The 19837-nt window shown below is 45.0% G+C and overlaps 1 protein-coding gene across 2 annotated transcripts in view; it reads left to right on the top strand.

Annotated features, from left to right (window-relative positions):
- The window catches only part of LOC142309960 (uncharacterized), a 58638-nt gene extending 39235 nt beyond the window's left edge, over window positions 1-19403 (top strand). For both annotated transcript variants that reach the window (XM_075347432.1, XM_075347433.1), the window contains 3 exons: window positions 501-746; window positions 13314-13430; window positions 18430-19403. In XM_075347432.1, coding sequence (XP_075203547.1) covers window positions 501-746; window positions 13314-13430; window positions 18430-18495 — 429 coding nt within the window. In that variant the 3' untranslated portion in view covers window positions 18496-19403. The remainder of the gene's footprint in view (window positions 1-500; window positions 747-13313; window positions 13431-18429) is intronic.
- Window positions 19404-19837: the final 434 nt, after the last annotated feature.

Here is a 19837-nt window from a genome sequence, read left to right as displayed (position 1 = left end):
ATAGAAGTCTATGGGGAAAAACTGGATTCCTGCAAAATATTTTGCAGGATACCGTAATTCCTCAAGGCGACGGATTGTAACTGATGCAAAACAACGGAAGTGTGAACCTAGCCTTAGAGAGACCAGGTTGTCTGTCGGACTCTGCAATGTGAACAGAGTCTGACGTCGTAGAAGTAATCTGAATGCGTGGATACGGACGACACATAACAGTTGTCATTGATGGAAGCTGCTATCTGTAAAATCTTGACAGAGTGCACTAAATAAAGCATACTTTTTTGCTAAATAAAAGGTATTTAGAAAAATGTTTAATATTTAAATGTGTATTATTTATTTTACTTATTTATTTTATTACATTTCTCAGAGAACCCCTTTAAATTTGTTCTAGAGAAGAGGTCTATAGCTTAGTCTCTTTAGTTGAAGCCTCCATAATGTATTAGTCAGGCTGACCCTATATGTTTTCTAATACTTACTACTTTGTTTTTTCTTATTTCCCCATACAGATGGGATTTGCCCTCCTTTCCCTTTTAATCAACTTCAGTGTGTCAATTGCGGGAATGGTCATGGCAGTTAATGATATTCAATATCGATGGTGGAATGGAGATGATGGACAAGTCTGTGATAATCTGCTTAACAAATCTAATGATTATAATTACTACAGAAGAACAACGCCTCCAAGCTACTACAGAGATACATATTATTCTGACTATGACCTGCAGAGATGCAAATATGGATTGCAAAATTACAAGGTTACTACCTGTTTCTGATTAACACTTATGATATTTACATAAATGCTACAGTAATATCCATTCTTGAAAATGTACAAAAAAGTATGTTTTGCAATTATGATTTTTATATTCCAATTTTGACACCAAAAGCAGAAATTATATAGTAAAAAGCATGTCCTTTACTACCGATATATTCTACAAAACCTATAATGGATGATTACCAATAATGACATATAAAATATGAATCTTTATTGAATAGTAGTGAAAGAATATACATAAAATAGTGATGCAAGGACAATGAAATAAAAAAATTATGCAGAAGTGATACATATGGAAGAAGACACTGTGAATGCAACAATGCGGAGCTGCAGCTAAAAAGGCCAACAAAATTTTCGGATGTATCAAGACAAGCATTGAATCTAGATCAAGAGTGGTAATTATTCCCATATACTCTGCCCTGGTCAGACCCCACCTGGAATACTGTGTACAGTTCTGGGCTCCCCAATTCAAGAAAGACATCGATATATTGTAGCAAGTCCAGAGAAGAGCAACCAAGATGGTAGAAGTCTGCACACCAACTCATATGAACAACGGCTAAAAGAACTAGGAATGTTTAGTTTGAAAAAAAGAAGGCTGAGAGGAGACTTAATAGCGGTCTACAAATATCTGAAAGGTAGTCACATTGCAGAGGGAATTACCCTAGTCTCATTAGCACAAGGAAGTACAAGAAGCAATGGGATGAAACATATAGGAAGAAGATTCAGATTAGACATTAGGAAAAACTTTCTGACAGTGAGGGCAGTCAGGGAGTGGAACAGGCTGCAACAGGAGGTGGTTAGCTCTCCATCAATGCAAATCTTCAAGCAGAAACTGGATAAACATATAGCTGGGATGATTTAGGAAAGCCTGCACTCACAGGGGGTTGGACCCGATTTCTCTTGAGGTCCCTTCCAACTCTATCATTCTATGATTCTATGATTCTATGAATGGTACGTTGGGCGCAACTTGGTAGTGTCACAGTGTCTTCTTCTATATGTATCACTTCTGCATGATTTTTTCATTTCATTGTCCTTGCATTACTATTTTATGTATATTCTTTTAATACTATTCAATAAAGATTCATATTTTATATGTAATTATTGGTAGTCATCCTTTGTAGGTTTTGTATTTTGCCCATTTTAGTATTTGCCTATATTATTTGGGGGTTTTTTCTATATACATCTACACTACTTAATAGGGCCCTTCCCCTTTTTTTGGTGTATTGGCAACCATATAAATAGGTTTTGTACTGATATATTCTACATTGCTGTAGGAAGATTGACAGTATTCACATCAGTCATCTATGACTCTGGAGTCTGGACACACTATAATTTCCGTCAGTCAGGTATATATACAATAGGGTTCCATTTATAGTTATCCAAATAACATGTTAGTATGTTTTCAGTTACTGTGCAAACTAGTGTGCTGCCTATAAAGAATCTAAAAAATGCATATTGCTACACTGTGTATAATTATTAGGCAAATGAGTATTTTAACCACATCATCATTTTTATGCAGATTTTCCAACTCCAAGTTGTGTAAGCTTAAATGCTTATTGGATAAAGCAGATCAGCTGACATGTAATAAGGAAGGTGAGGCCTAAGGCTATAACACGCTTTATCAAGGTGCAGAATAATTAGGCAATTTGTTTTCCTCAGATGAAAAAAAGAGATTTAACTGACTCTGAAAAGTAAAAAAAATTGTTAAGACTTAGGGATGCGTCATTCTAGAACTTGCTAAGATATTGGAGCATGATCACAGAAACGTTTTGTTGCAAATAGTCAACAGGGTTGCAAAAAAAAAAGTTGAGAACAAAAGATACACATTAATTGCCAAACACTTGGGGAGATCCAAACTTGAAGTGACCAGGGATCCATTATTCTCTAGTGCTTTCATAGTTTAGACCTGTAACCTCCCTGGAGGGCCCAGAAGTACGAGGTGTTCAATGCTCAGAGATGTGAGCAAGGTAAGGCAGGCTGAAACCTGACCACCAATGAGCAATCAAGAAGTGGAAATGTCAAGACTGGGCTAAGAATTGGCAAAAGACAGAATTTTCAAAGATTTTTTAGACTGAAGAGATGGGAGCGACTCTTGATGAACCAGGTGGATGGGCTGTGGATGGATCAGTAACGGCCACAGAACTCCACTTCGACTTAGACACCAACAAGATGGAGGTGGGGTACTGCTAGGGACTCGGTTTTATTAAAGATGAGCTAGTTGGATCTTTTCAGGCTGAAGATTGACTCAAAATCAAGTCTCAAACCTACTTCAGGTTTTTAGAAGACATTTTCTTCAAGCAGTGGTACAAGAAAGAGTCAACATCTTTGAAGAAAGCCATGATTTATATGCAGGATATCTCTAATGCTTGGTTGCCAGTAAATGCCTTAAAGATGAAATAATAATGATATGGCTCCTTTCTCACCTGACCTAAACCCTATTGTGAACTTGTGCGCCCAACATGAACAAGAGATTTAAAGCGAAGGGAAACAGTACAAATCTCTTAAAGTGCATGTGAAGCTGTGGTTGTTGCTGCCCAAAAAGGTAGTCAGATAAGAAACTGAGAAATTCCATGGATAGAAGGCTTATGATTAGTGATTGGAGAATCCAGACTGTAAAAGTCCAGATCTACACGAGTTGAAAAGTATCCAGGAACTCGGGTAATTAAATAAATGAAGGAAAAATAAAGAAAAAAAGGGAAAAGCAGGCATGTTGGCTGTAACACTACTTCTGGGGCGTTGAAACTACCTCCAGGGCTGCTCATTAACCTTCATACATATGCACTGCTTCCCTCGCTCACTGGCAGTCCCGGAATCTGTGATTGGTTGCAGTCAGATAGTTACCTCACTCTGTATGACAGTGTGTCTGACTGCTTTTAATCACACACGCTGTATACATGTCTATATTGCTGTAAAAATAAATAAATAAATAATGGAGTAGGGTCCATATTATGATACTCAGCACAAATAAAACATACAGCTACAGGCTGCAGCCCCCAGCCGTGTGCTTATCCTGACTGTGTATTTAAAATAAGATGGACTATATGCGGCTTTTTTTAATTATTTAATGAAATAATTTTAAAAAATGTTGTGCGGTTCCACCAATTTTGATATCCAGCCATGATAAAGCCAACAGCTGGGGCTGGTATTCTCTGGCTGGGGAAACTCATTGTTATTGGGCCCCCCAGCCTAGAAATAGCAGTCTGCAGCCACCCAGGATTGTTGCATCCTTTAGATGTGACAATCTCGGCACTTTACCCTGCACAGAACAAGACCACGCTGTGGGCTTCAGGCAGAGAATGACTGAGCCACAGCAATGAGCGGTGACATCACTCAGTTTAGCTAGTGGTTCCCTTGGTCCTGCACCTATGACAGCAGGTAACCTAACCTCAGTTGACCTCATTGAACTCAGTGACCTCACTGAGTTCACAGACCTGCATCTCCTGGCAGAAAACTGCAGTTTTTTTGCCAAGAGATGCAGATTTGGTGCTGAAATTTATACACTATATTCCTGCAGCAAATCTGCATCTTCTGGCAAAAAATTGCATCAAAACACAAACGGTTTTGATGCGATAGTGATGCGATTTTTTTGCCAGGAGATGCAAATTTGGTGCATGAATATGATGTAACTATTTAAGCACTAAATCTGCATCTCTTAGACAAAAAAATGGTTTTGATGCCGTCTCACTGTGCTTTTTAGGTAGGAGGTGAAAATTTGGTGCTAAAATGTCTGCACTAGATTTCAGCACCAAATTTGCATGTCCTGGCAGAAAACCTCACCAAAATGGTGTCAAAACCATTTTTGTGCATTTTTTGCCAAGAGATGCAGATTCATTGCTGAAATTTTTATACCTTGTTTGTGTACCATATCTACATCTCATGGCAATAAAATGCATTGAAACCACATCGTAACCCATGCGGTTTTGATGCCATTTTTTGCCAGGAGATTACAGATTAGATTTTTGATTACAGATTAGTAATCAAAAGCTAGAGCTTAGTGGCATCTGTGAGCTGTCATTAACCCCTTATTGTCCTAATTGCAATCAGCATGAGCCAGGTAAAGTGCCGGGATTGTCACATCTATTGGATATGACAATACTGTGTGGCTGAAGGCTGCTATTTTTAGGCTGGGGTCCCAATAACAATGAGTCTCCCCAGCCTGACAATACCAGCCCCCAGCTCTTGGCTTTATCATGGTTGGGTATCAAAATTAGGGGGAACCGCACGCCATTTTTTAAAATTATTTATTTAATTTATTTTTTTTAAAGCAAGCCGTATGTGGTTCCTCTTATTTTAATACACAGCCAAGATAAGCACACGGCTGCAGCCAGTACCCGTATGCTTTATTTGTACTGGATATCATAATATAGGGGGACCCTATGCCAATATTTTTGTTTATTTATTTTTACACCATGATAGGGACACACTCAACGTCTGTGATTACCGTAGTTGCAGTCAGACACGCTGTCACACAGGGTGGGGGCGCGGTCTGACTGCAACCATTCACAGACGCTGGCACTGCCGATGAACCCGGGAAGCAGTGCATATGTATAAGGGTAATGAGCGGTCCCGGAAGTAGTGTGACCTCCACGCAGGAGACTGGAAAGTATAACACGCTTGCTCTAATCCCCTTATCCCTTCTACTATCATTTTAAAGCCCCTGATTCAGATCCCCATAGACTTACATGGGGACAAGCATCCGGGCAGATATCCGGGTTAAATTCTTGGCCCGAATTGTTTTGTTTTTTTAACCCCTTTGGACCCGCTGATCCCGGATATCTGGGGGTCCGACCATCACTACTTATTTTTGTTACTGAAGATAAGAGGGGCTTTATCGGTTGCTAATATATTTTTACTTTAACTAAATGACAATAAACAATTGAGTTGAGAAAATTGACTGTTTTCATTTAGTTACATAATAATTCTGCAAACTAAAAGTTGTCCAATATTCTGTACACATAGATATTCTCTTAAGAAAGACAAAACCTCCCTTTTACTTTCCAAAATATTCAGGTTTCAGGTTTATTAATCTTTTGCCCAACAGCACTGCAGTTGTTTAATAATAAAAAATAATCATCAAAAATACAGATTGCCTAATAATAATCATGCACACAATGTAGATGATAATAAAGAAACTCTATAGGCCCCGTCACACACAGAGATAAATCTTTGGCAGATCTGTGGTTGCAGTAAAATCATGGACATATTCCATTTGTACACAGCCACAAACCTGGCACTGATTGTCCACAATTTCACTGCAACCACAGATCTGCCACAGATTTATCTCTGTGTGTGACAGGGCCTTAAGAGTACTGTATTGCATTTTATTGCAATGTTGTATTAAATTTATTTTATATTTTGATAGATCAGGTTTTTAAGAACTTTTCTGACAGTGAAAATATAGGGAAGCCATTAAGGTTTTTTTGTTTTTAAATTATTTAAAAAAAAATTTAAAAAAAGATGCGTGGGCTCCCGCCGTATTTTGATTGCCAGTCAGGTAAAACGGATGGCTACGGACTGGCACCCCCATCTGCTTGGCTTTACCTTGGCTGGCAATCAAAATACAGGGAATCCCAAGTTGTGTTTTTTTTTTAATTACTTAAAAAAATAATTAGAAAAAAATGCGTGGGCTTCTGCCGTATTTTGATCACCAGTCAGGTAAAACTAGGCAGCCGGGGGCTGGGATTCTTGGCAGCCCACAGCCGCCTCTGGAAATGGCGCATTGTTTCTTAGCGCCATTTCCAAGAGATTTACCTGGCTTGTCCAGTGGCCCTGAAGGTGGTGGCACGCTGGGTAATAAAAGGGTTAATACCAGCATTGTAATCTCAGATGGTAATAAGCCCGAAATTCATGGTGTCACGCCAAATTAGACATGGCCACCATGAATTTCTAATAAACAGTAAAAAAAACACAACACATAGAAATTTTTTTTTTATTAAAAATAAAACAAAAAAAAACATTTAGAGACATTTAGATTTAGATTTAGAGACATGTTTATTATGAAAAACTCCTTAGTCTGACATAATCCACAGGGAGAGCAATGTCAACTCCACTTCATCACTCTGTAAAGACAAGTGGCTTTACAGAGAGAAAAGCAGAGAGAGCATTGTCAGTTCTGCTACATCGCTCTGTACAGAGTGAGAAGCAGGCTGACAGTGAGGACCTTCAATAACGTCATAGTCTGTAAGCCTATGTTTGTACAACATTCACACTAGACTGGTCACATGGCTATGACATCACGGAAGGTCCTTTAAGCTAGGGGCACAGCAATGATCGGACTCAGAAGCAGAAGCAGCCAGGAGACAGAGTCTGCAGGACGCGTTGTGGGACCTGTAAGTATAATGACAATGTTTATTATTAACTATATTCTTTATTTTACAGTTCCCTTCCCCCGCCCCATCCCATAACTGTAAGCCCGAGTTTGGTGATCAGATGCAAGTGTGGCGCCCCTGACCTGGTCAGGCACCACTGAGTACTGCACCCATGCTGGGGACAGTACAACACAGGTAATCCAGAAGGCTGACCGGGGTGTGGAACACAGGCGCATAGTAATCAGCTCTCACACATGTACCCATGAGAGGACCCCTGGGGATCCCAGGAGGGGGAAAAGCCTTGACCTTCACTGGAATAGTGTAGGGGGCCAAAAGCCTCCATCTCCTCTCAAGGGGTGTGGTAAGAGAATCTGGTTGCTAGGTGGCGTAGGCAAGAACAGGAGAGGAGGGGCAGTGAGTCAGTTAGAGCAGAACTCCATAGGGCTCAGTGAGGAGCAGACCTGTGGGGCTGTTGCTGTCTAACAGCGCCCGCGCAGTGGCTACCGACGGGGGAGAACGGTCAACTAGGAGTGCTACCCGAAATCCATCTTCAGCTAGAGAGAGAGCAACGGAGTGGGAAGTAAGGAGACTGCTAGAGAGTACCAGGCCCAAACGGGCGGCAGATCCCGAAGCGGAGATAGATCCAGCTTTCTTTTGCTAAACCTGCCGGTGTGGGGCCCTCAAAGCCCACACCACAACACCACAAAAGCCGCAGCCACGTAGCCACAGTTAGGGCCCATAGCTCACAGGAGGCAAGCAGCTGGAGTGAGCTGGTCCAGGCCACAAGCAAACGGCAAACGAAGGGGAGTGAGGCTTCAGCAACTTCCCTGGGTGACCCCCATAGGGACTCAAAGTCGGGGTCACCCCAAACCACCAAGGGCTAAGGAAGGCGAGTTAGTAGTCACCCTCATAAGTCAGCCTGAAGGACACCTGGTTCCCGCCTGGTTCATCCCAGCTACGCCCGGGTTACTCACCCTGCCACCTGAAGTGAGTAAAAACCCTGAAAGACATTCTGCCTGTGTGGAGTTATTCTGCGCCTTGTGGTTCTACGTACCTACACAGGGCCCTGGGGCTTGCCTCACTCTCAGGAGGCTATTCCAACTAACTGCACTCACCATCAGCCCCAGGCGTCCCTCAACCTGCAGTGGCGGTCCCCCACTGACCGCAATACTGAGAGTGGCGTCACGACAAGAAGAAGATCTCCTACCTGTGACCAGATCCAGCTACGTGGAGTCCCTGAAGGTAATGCACCGACACTACACCTGTGGGGCTTCACATCTGGCGTCACGAACAGGATAAGGACTAGACCTGTCCAGACAGGTGACCATGTGCCTGGGCGGTCCGCTTGGAAAATTGGAAGCGCCGCCATATTGCCACCATGAAAAGCGCGCTGAAAAACAACAGTAGCCCGCGCTGGGAGAAGTTACCGCCCACGAAGAGGTGTGGCTACCCAGAGATCCCCTGCAGAGTTCTGACCTTGCCAGCTATGAGAGTGGAAGCGTCCAGAGACGTCGGGACAGAAAGGGAGCCAGAAGCCTGCTGCTGGGAGAGGAGCTGCTGAAAGAGGCAGAGCAGAAACTGAACAGCTTGCTATTAGAGGCAACGGCGAGTCCACAGCTGGAGAGTCGTGCAGAAGAGGGCGCAGAAGAAATGGCGTCTGACCGCAGAAATCCAGAACCGGGCTCCGCTGCCTGGTGGTATCGGGAGCTGGCCCAGTTCTGCGACCGACTGGAGACCCGGGTCGTGGAGCAGATCCGAGAAGAACGTATGGAACTTCTGGAGATGGCTGCCGCGGTTCAGGCCTATGAGAGGGGAACCGCACGACGAGTGCCAGACCGGACGGCGACGACTCAGACCCCGATGCTGCCACCGATGGGTGAGTCCAGTATTACCCCTGCCGGCCCGGATGCCCCGACCCCTGCTGCCACGCCCGCGGTCCCTGAAGAGGCGCCCGGCGCGGCGACGCTGAGCCAGGTCGCAGCCACGCCAGGTGCGGCCCGCCAAGACCCGGCCGCCGCAGCGATGCCCTGCTCGGCCCGCCAAGCCCCGGCCGCCGCAGCGATGCCCTGCTCGGCCCGCCAAGCCCCGGCCGCCGCAGCGATGCCCTGCTCGGCCCGCCAAGCCCCGGCCGCCGCAGCGATGCCCTGCTCGGCCCACCAAGACCCGGTCCCTGCAGCGACGCCCAGCCCAGCCTGCACCGATTCCATCGCGACAGCGACGCCGATCCAGGCCGCCGCCAAACAGGGCGCGGCCCGCCAAGACCAGGCCGCCGCCAAACAGGGCGCGGCCCGCCAAGACCAGGCCGCCGCCATGCCGGGCGCGGCCCGCCAAGACCAGGCCGCCGCCATGCCGGGCGCGGCCCGCCAAGACCAGGCCGCCGCCATACAGGGCGCGGCCCGCAAAGAGATTGCATCACTATTTACCCCGGCCTGCAGGGCCAGAGCAGACACCGCTCCCCAGTCCAAAGAGGTCCCTGCTAGGAAGTCCCTGATAGGAGAGGACCCCGAATACTGGAAGCTGAAGGCTGACCTAGAGGCCCAGTTCCCACGAGAGATGGTGGATCGGTATCTGCTCCCTCCGCACACCCCCAAGAGGGTTCCGGCAACCCCTGCAGCAACCACGCCAAAGAGTCCCCCGCCTGGGCCTGCTGAAGAAAGCCCATCCCCAGCACTGCCACCAAAGGAGTGCCAAGAAGAACTAAGGGGGAGAGGAGGCCAGGAAGCTGAGGAGCTGACTCCGGAGCCACCGGCAGTGGAGCAATACTCAGAGCCGGAGATGTTACCCTATTCCCGTTGGGATGAGGAGGACTTGACACCGTCTGCTGACGAAGACCAGCCCAGAAACCTCACCTGGGGCCCTGCAGGCATTGAGGTAACAGCCCAGCAGAACCCAGCCCGCAAGACCAGGCGTCGCAACAGAACAACGCTGTCCCCTGCACCACAGTCTCCAGAGCAGAGAGAAGTCACAGCCAGAGACCTACAGGAGAAAAGGTTCCTGAGAAGGTCCAAAGCCCAGGTCAGAGGACCCCTTTGCAGAGGAGTAGTGGAGGATTTCAATTTGAGAAGTGGATATGGATTCATTGTAGCACCTGGTGTGAAGGAAGGGATATTTGTCAACCGAAGAGATGTGAGCGCTCATCTGCCTAGAGGACACCCTGGCAGAAACCTAAAGATGGGGGATTCAGTACAGTTTACCATGCATCAAGGCGAAAGAGGACTGTACGCGCTTGACGTAGCACTATGTACCAGCAAACCTTACAGCCACCCCATGCTACAGGAAAGAGAAAGCAGAGACAAGGAACCTGCAGATGAGACAACAACAGATGAAGAAAGAGGCCAAGAAACCAACAGGTGCCGCAGCCCTACAGGCCCAAGCCCTGGTGAAGAGGAGTCTGCATAAGTTCAAGTAAAGTACAGCAAGTTTTGACCAGTTGGAAAGTTTGTTTTGCAACGTTTTAAAAGTTCAAGTATGTGCCCACATAAACTGATGTGAGAAATAAACCTTAAGGCTATGAACTGGCTATAGCCACAAACTCTCGCAGTGTAAATAGTTACACCAAAAGGGCACCACCACCACCAGAGTCAGCCTGTTTAGGGGCTTGGCTCGTCTGCAACCAGGGAGCCCGTCCGTATATAGGGCCTTGGCTTACCTGCAACCAGAGAGCATGCCTGTTTATGGGGCCTGGCTCTCCACCACAAAGAGGGTACCTGGTCAGCACCAACTGTGGAGGCCGCCTCTGCATCCTGCCAGAAGAGGCTGAAGGCGCGGATCCACCAGGCCAGGTATACCCTGAAACCACCAGCCCATGAAAGCCGCCTCTACATTCTGCCAGAAGTGGCTGAAGCCGCGGCCAACGTGAGAGGGTTTTGGGTGGGTTAACGGACTTGTGGGTGGAGGGTGGTGATGTATGGTACCTGGTGCTTTTAAAAATGTTTTACATGTTTTAATGTTTTATGCATTTTTAAAATGTTGTCTTGCAGCCCGAGGACGTGCTGGTGATAACTAAGGGGGAATGTGGCGCCCCTGACCTGGTCAGGCACCACTGAGTACTGCACCCATGCTGGGGACAGTACAACACAGGTAATCCAGAAGGCTGACCGGGGTGTGGAACACAGGCGCATAGTAATCAGCTCTCACACATGTACCCATGAGAGGACCCCTGGGGATCCCAGGAGGGGGAAAAGCCTTGACCTTCACTGGAATAGTGGAGGGGGCCAAAAGCCTCCATCTCCTCTCAAGGGGTGTGGTAAGAGAATCTGGTTGCTAGGTGGCGTAGGCAAGAACAGGAGAGGAGGGGCAGTGAGTCAGTTAGAGCAGAACTCCATAGGGCTCAGTGAGGAGCAGACCTGTGGGGCTGTTGCTGTCTAACAGCGCCCGCGCAGTGGCTACCGACGGGGGAGAACGGTCAACTAGGAGTGCTACCCGAAATCCATCTTCAGCTAGAGAGAGAGCAACGGAGTGGGAAGTAAGGAGACTGCTAGAGAGTACCAGGCCCAAACGGGCGGCAGATCCCGAAGCGGAGATAGATCCAGCTTTCTTTTGCTAAACCTGCCGGTGTGGGGCCCTCAAAGCCCACACCACAACACCACAAAAGCCGCAGCCACGTAGCCACAGTTAGGGCCCATAGCTCACAGGAGGCAAGCAGCTGGAGTGAGCTGGTCCAGGCCACAAGCAAACGGCAAACGAAGGGGAGTGAGGCTTCAGCAACTTCCCTGGGTGACCCCCATAGGCACTCAAAGTCGGGGTCACCCCAAACCACCAAGGGCTAAGGAAGGCGAGTTAGTAGTCACCCTCATAAGTCAGCCTGAAGGACACCTGGTTCCCGCCTGGTTCATCCCAGCTACGCCCGGGTTACTCACCCTGCCACCTGAAGTGAGTAAAAACCCTGAAAGACATTCTGCCTGTGTGGAGTTATTCTGCGCCTTGTGGTTCTACGTACCTACACAGGGCCCTGGGGCTTGCCTCACTCTCAGGAGGCTATTCCAACTAACTGCACTCACCATCAGCCCCAGGCGTCCCTCAACCTGCAGTGGCGGTCCCCCACTGACCGCAATACTGAGAGTGGCGTCACGACAAGAAGAAGATCTCCTACCTGTGACCAGATCCAGCTACGTGGAGTCCCTGAAGGTAATGCACCGACACTACACCTGTGGGGCTTCACACAAGATCGAGTTATCTCCCGTTCTCGATCTCAATCTTTACTAAACGATCGGCCAAGGCTCCCGATCCCGACCATCAGGGGGTTCGACCTTCACTACCCCTTAGGGCGCTTGAAGCTGTGATACTCCGATCACTTGTGCTCTACAGAGCGAAGCTTCAGCACCACTCTATACAGCAGAAATGCTGATCTCCTGTGAATGCCAGGGCTCAGCCGACGTTCACAGGAAATACATCATGACAGTGACAGGGGACATCAGATGACCCCCCCGGCTGTAATGGCAATCCATCGGCACTTCTTGATCCCATCTTGGAGCCGCCAATGGGGGCAGAGAATGACGCACTCCCCAGCGGCGCGCATTAAGTCTTGCTGTCAGAGATTGACACCGGGACTTGACAAGTAAACAAATCTAAGATCCACCCATGCATGTTAGGGGTATATGTTGGCTGATCAGATCAGCTGGCATGTGCAGGGAAAACATGCGGGCTCGTCGTGAGTGCCCACATCAAAATGAGTGACACAATCTATGACATACCAGTACGTCATAGGTCATGAAAGGGTTAAACTGTTGGTCACTTAGCATATGTATTCACAGTCTTTTTTAGGTGGATTTCACCAGGTGACCGCCTGAAAAAGTGCAAAAAAAAATACCAAAAAGAAAGAAGATATATGCACAGCAATCTCAAAATGACTTGCTGTGCATATGCTCCGTCATTTGTATTTTTTTTTAATCAATATAGGCTTACATTGCTATGTAGCAGCTAGAAGAAGTGACTTGTTTTTTTTTCCTTGGAAGTCACCATTGTTATTTATGAAATATTAAAAAAGACAGCCATAAATATTACAAAGAAAAAAAAAGGGAAAAAAAACTCTTCAGGAAAAACAAACCTGCTGTTTTTTAAAAATACAGTATGTCATGTGCACACACCCTTATTGAGATCACCGCTTTGCCTTCCAGAATCTGAACATATGAGTTCTCGGATGTTTATGGACACCTGTCACTTACACCAAATTTTCTGCCAATGTTGACACATCACAGCTGTTATGTACTTCTCATGTGTGTAAAATGTTTTCTCTATTCCAGACTTTAATTACCAGCTTGACTATTATGACTTTGCTGATGATGATTTGGGGTCTCTGCCTATCGATTTTTAGCCTGGGCTTCAGACTGAAGTCATGTTGCCGTTTCTGCAAATTGGAGGTTAGTTATACAATATCTGTATTCTATAATGATAGTCCTGCAGTGGGTGATAGAAATACCAGACCTGCTGTCTGGCTTGTAGATATCATCTTCACAACATGGAAACTATGTGATCATAGTGATACAATACTTGGAATTAAATTGATATTCATGTTACCTGCCACTTGCTAATTTGTTATATGTTTCTTAATGGATTATATTCACTTTCTTACCTTTCATCGCCAAGACATGATTAATTGTATTAATCAAGATTCTGCCCACCAGAGAAGGATTTTGTCATGCTAAGTACGGGGAAGTACCAAGTGAAAGAGAAAGGGGACATGGTGATCCCTGACCAAATCTACCGCTGGTCCCTGGGGACCCTCACCACCCTATATAGGTTCCACACCTATGCGCCGAGCCGAATACCTGACCTTAGGTATCCCTAATGCTGGGCCCTAAATAGGGAATGGATGGGATGAACTCTTCCTCAACTCCACTAAACACTATAGATGACACAAGAAGGATACACAGGGGGAAAATGCATGAACTACTTATCTACAGATGAAACAGGTAGAAGTTCAGCAAAGTTTTCAGCAACGACACCACAGAGGAGTATAAACCACCTGCTGCAACCTAGGCTTGAATGAACTGAAAATTATCACCAGCACCAGTCCAAGGAAGGAAGGGGTATTTAAGCACTAAAGGCTGCTTTACACGCAGCGACATCGCTAGCGATGTCGCTGGTGAAAGCACCCGCCCCCGTCGGTTGTGCGTCATGGGCAAACCACTGCCCGTGATGCACAACATCGCTAGGACCCGTCACACGTACTTATTTTCCTAGCGACGTCGCTGTGGGTGGCAAACAACTTCTTTTCTAAGGGGGCGGTTCGTGTGGCGTCACAGCGACGTCACACGGCAGCCGTCCAATAGAAGCGGAGGGGCGGAAAGCAGCCGAAAGAAAGTGACGCCCACCTCGTTGTCAGAGGACGCAGGAAAGGTGTTGTTCCTCATTCCTGGGGTGTCACACGTACAGTTAGGTCCAGAAATATTTGGACAGTGACACAATTTTCGCGAGTTGGGCTCTGCATGCCACCACATTGGATTTGAAATGAAACCTCTACAACAGAATTCAAGTGCAGATTGTAACGTTTAATTTGAAGGTTTGAACAAAAATATCTGATAGAAATTGTAGGAATTGTACACATTTCTTTACAAACACTCCACATTTTAGGAGGTCAAAAGTAATTGGACAAATAAACCAAACCCAAACAAAATATTTTTATTTTCAATATTTTGTTGCGAATCCTTTGGAGGCAATCACTGCCTTAAGTCTGGAACCCATGGACATCACCAAACGCTGGGTTTCCTCCTTCTTAATGCTTTGCCAGGCCTTTACAGCCGCAGCCTTCAGGTCTTGCTTGTTTGTGGCTCTTTCCGTCTTAAGTCTGGATTTGAGCAAGTGAAATGCATGCTCAATTGGGTTAAGATCTGGTGATTGACTTGGCCATTGCAGAATGTTCCACTTTTTTGCACTCATGAACTCCTGGGTAGCTTTGGCTGTATGCTTGGGGTCATTGTCCATCTGTACTATGAAGCACCGTCCGATCAACTTTGCGGCATTTGGCTGAATCTGGGCTGAAAGTATATCCCGGTACACTTCAGAATTCATCCGGCTACTCTTGTCTGCTGTTATGTCATCAATAAACACAAGTGACCCAGTGCCATTGAAAGCCATGCATGCCCATGCCATCACGTTGCCTCCCCCATGTTTTACAGAGGATGTGGTGTGCCTTGGATCATGTGCCGTTCCCTTTCTTCTCCAAACTTTTTTCTTCCCATCATTCTGGTACAGGTTGATCTTTGTCTCATCTGTCCATAGAATACTTTTCCAGAACTGAGCTGGCTTCATGAGGTGTTTTTCAGCAAATGTAACTCTGGCCTGTCTATTTTTGGAATTGATGAATGGTTTGCATCCAGATATGAACCCTTTGTATTTACTTTCATGGAGTTTTCTCTGTACTGTTGACTTAGAGACAGATACACCTACTTCACTGAGAGTGTTCTGGACTTCAGTTGATGTTGTGAACGGGTTCTTCTTCACCAAAGAAAGTATGCGGCGATCATCCACCACTGTTGTCATCCGTGGACGCCCAGGCCTTTTTGAGTTCCCAAGCTCACCAGTCAATTCCTTTTTTCTCAGAATGTACCCGACTGTTGATTTTGCTACTCCAAGCATGTCTGCTATCGCTCTATGGATTTTTTCTTTTTTTTCAGCCTCAGGATGTTCTGCTTCACCTCAATTGAGAGTTCCTTAGACAGCATGTTGTCTGGTCACAGCAACAGCTTCCAAATGCAAAACCACACACCTGTAATCAACCCCAGACCTTTTAACTACTTCATTGATTACAGGTTAATGAGGGAGACGCCTTCAGAGTTAATTGCAGCCCTTAGAGTCCCTTGTCCAATTACTTTTGGTCCCTTGAAAAAGAGGAGGCTATGCATTACAGAGCTATGATTCCTAAACCCTTTCTCCGATTTGGATGTGAAAACTCTCATATTGCAGCTGGGAGTGTGCACTTTCAGCCCATATTATATATATATAATTGTATTTTTGAACATGTTTTTGTAAACAGCTAAAATAACAAAACTTGTGTCACTGTCCAAATATTTCTGGCCCTGACTGTATATGATGCATGTTGCTTGCAGGTAAAATGGTTGTATGTCAAGTGGCTATTTCTCACAACTTCACTATAAATATATGTGATTGACTGTCTAGTTTAATGAGGGCATATGAATTTCTACCTATGTAAAGCTCTGTTCTCAGATTCCAAAACTGACAATACTTCTTTATCCTAATATTTGTCCTTGGTTGAGAGTCTGATGACGTTCATTTTCTTTAGTCTCAGTGTCACCAAGTGTCACCATGTGTATCTGTCAATGTTATTATTTGTGTAGTTCATGGAACAAGTGTGTCGATATGTGTATTCATCAGTCAATCAAAGCATCAATGTGTATGTCACACACAAGCATTATTAAATGAAATCTGTCAGAAGGTTTTTGCTATGTAATCTGACAGCAGCATAATGTAGGGGCCCTGAATCCAGCATTGTATTACTGAGTTGTAATAAAACCACAGTTTTCTCTGCTGCAGATCTACATTGCTTGGAATGTTGAGCCTTGTATAACCACGTCCACACCTCCGATAGGCAGCTTCCTGTGTATACTGTTTATTGAGAAAATGCTCCTAATCAGTGGCTGGACCAGGAGGCACGAGACACTTAGGGATACTTCTCACATAGCGAGATCGCTAGCGAGATCACTGCTGAGTCACGGTTTTTGTGATGTACCAGTGACCTTATTAGCGATCTCGCTCTGTGTGACACTGAGCAGTGATCTGGCCCCTGCTGTGAGATCGCTGCTCGTTACACACAGTGCGGGTTCATTTTTTTGACATTGCTCTCCCTCTGTGAAGCACACATCGCTGTGTGTGACAACGAAAGAGCAACGATCTGAATGTGCAGGGAGCAGGGAGCCGGCGTCTGGCATCCTGCGGTAAGCTGTAACCAAGGTAAATATCGGGTAACCAAGGGAAGCCCTTTCTTGGTTACCCGATATTTTCCTTGGTTACTAGCGTCCGCCGCTCTCAGGCTGCCAGTACCGTCTCCCGGCTCCCTGCACACGTAGCCGGAGTACACATCGGTTAAATAAGCAAATCGGTTTGCTTATTAACCCAATGTGTACTCTGTCTAGGAGTGCAGGGAGCCAGCGCTAAGAGGTGTGCGCTGGTAACAAAGGTAAATATCGGGAAACCAAGCGCTTGGTTACCCGATATTTACCCTAGTTACCAAGTGCAGCGTCGCTTCAACGCGTCGCTGCTGGCTGGGGACTGGTCACTGGTTGCTGGTGAGATCTGCCTAATTGACAGCTCACCAGCGACCATATAGCGACGCACCAGCCATCCTGACCAGGTCATATCACTGGTGGGATCGCTGGAGTGTTGCTAAAGTGTGACGGTACCCTTAGTCTTCTAGCGATAATTTGCTGCTGATGAAACACTGATTTTATTGAAATTGCAAAACACAGTCCGGTAAGTGACACATCACTTGAATCAGTATTTCTGCCCCTATATTATATCACTGTCAGATTACATAGCAAAAACCTGCCAACAGATACAATTTAAAGGGTTTGCAAACACGACCTTTGGCCAGCATTGACACATTGTGCAAATTTCACCATGTGTGATAAATGAATCATTTTTTTCCCTCAGATGTCATCACAGTTGCTATTGATTTTTTCACTGAAGAAGTATCCGTGTTCCCAAGCCAATAAAAAGATCCATGGAATTTTTTTATGATTTTATTCAAATTTATCATTAAGCAGCTATAACCACCACACTGTCCGCCCTTATAAACCAGAGTCTGTACCATCGCTGTTGCTTCTTCACTGTTTTCCCTTACACTCTGTATATCTCCACACTGTACCCCGAAATGATGACCTCTTTCCATACTGTGCCCCTCCTTTCACACTGCCCCATAGGGCAGCTTTTCACACTATGCCTTCATACTTCCAACCATGTTGTCCTCTCCAAACTGTACCCCTTCATCACACTGTTTCCCTACACGGTATGACGGTCACCACAGCCATCTAAACAACATCTTCTTCTTAGAGGTGCAATTTCAATGTTCAAAAACGTATATAAATAGGTGCAGGATAAGTACAAAGCTTTGATTTCCGCTTCAGAATCTCTCGGTTACTCATTCTCAAAGGTGATAAATATGCATTAGAATCTAAATTTTTGTTTTTTATATATTGTATATTCTCTTTCACTATTCAAAGCATTTTAGGGGAGAGGAAGTCATGCTCTGTTCTTGTGCAAGGACCTTGAGTTTTTTGTTCACCACCTACATTTTTGTGATGTTATTGATTTTGGTATGATAAGTCCTTAGATACTCTCTGTACTTGCCTTTGATATATTGTCATGGTAGTATAATGTTCATTTTTGTATTGTCTTTTACAGAAAACTGAGGAGAAAGATGAAAGTCTTCTAAAACCGGATCTTTGTGATGACATCATTATTGCATAAGGAGAAGACTGATGACTTCATCATTACCTGAGGAGAAAACTATCTGGTGCACCTAATCCAGAAATTTTGGGCTGATTATAAAATCATATCATGACAGGGGAACAATGATTGTTAGTTATTCATTCTATCTGAAATATCCAATAAAAGCAGAAATGATCTTATAGCTGCCTAATCACATCAACTTCCATACAGATCGATTTAAGAATCCTTGTAAAATGTGATTTAATAATGCTGAGGCCTGTTAGTGAAAGACCTCTCTAGTGTAAGTGCGCCCTCTTAGGAGTTATTCTACATTTTCTTTCACATTATTTTACAATGAATCTTTTTAATTTGTATACTCACTAAGGACAATTCAAAGTTACAAACTAAGTAGGTTCAGTAAATTGAATTGCGGCAAAACCACCTAAAATAACGTATTCTCACCCCATTACTAACCTCTGACCACTGTGACGATAATGTTTCGAGAGGAAACCTCAAATACAAGAAAATATATTGCCTTTCTATTATTCCAGAATCTAGGTGTCTAGTAATTCTCATAATTTGTTATGAGGCAAAAAAAAATACCCTTGTCAGATTATCAAGACTATAAAAATCCAACAAATGTGTTTAGGAGGCAGTCGAGTGTAGAACCAGACTGTACAGCTGCATTCAGTAATAGTCATATGACCATGCAATTTACATTGACCATGTGCCGCCCCAGCATCAGCAGCCAGCACTGCTCGAATCCGGATCCGCGGTGGCTCGAAGGGTCTCCAGACCCAGGAGGGGCCGATTTATCAAAACTGTCTATCTCTTCTATCCTGTACAATCAAATATATACTGTACTGATTTGCTTTTTGCGAGGCTATGTACTACTGTGTAACTGATATGTAGTTGCAATATATAATAAAGTGTCATCTTATCAAACACCCTTGAATTTTTATCATTTATTTCCAGCCAATGATCCAACTGCTTGTAATGAAAATTTATAAATAAATATTTATTCCAAAGTAAAGAACAGTAAAGAGTCGCGAGTTGCCAGATTTTTCTTTCCCTTAAGAAAAGCAACGGCTCCTTACTGTAGTACTGTAGAAAGATTAGCTCCAAATTGTCTCGTAAAAGTGAATGTCCAGCCAACATTTTAGTACAGCCTGCTAATTTATCTGAAGGATTGTCCTGGGCCGATTCTAGCTTTTCTGCCGCCGAAGGTGAAAATTTAAATGGAGCCTTGCACTGTTCCCTGTCCACCCCTCCCCCCAGCCCCCTCAACCCCCAAACAAAATGTATCACAACAATAGTATCTAAACCTGCCCTTCTCTAAATTGCATATCCATATGCAAGACTAATGCTATTTATTCCAGTG

This window comes from Anomaloglossus baeobatrachus, chromosome 5, assembly GCF_048569485.1.
Source record: "Anomaloglossus baeobatrachus isolate aAnoBae1 chromosome 5, aAnoBae1.hap1, whole genome shotgun sequence".
In the NCBI taxonomy this organism is placed as follows: Eukaryota; Metazoa; Chordata; class Amphibia; order Anura; family Aromobatidae; genus Anomaloglossus; species Anomaloglossus baeobatrachus.
Note: the sequence above shows the minus strand (reverse complement) of the source record. Positions and strands in the feature narration are given on the sequence as shown.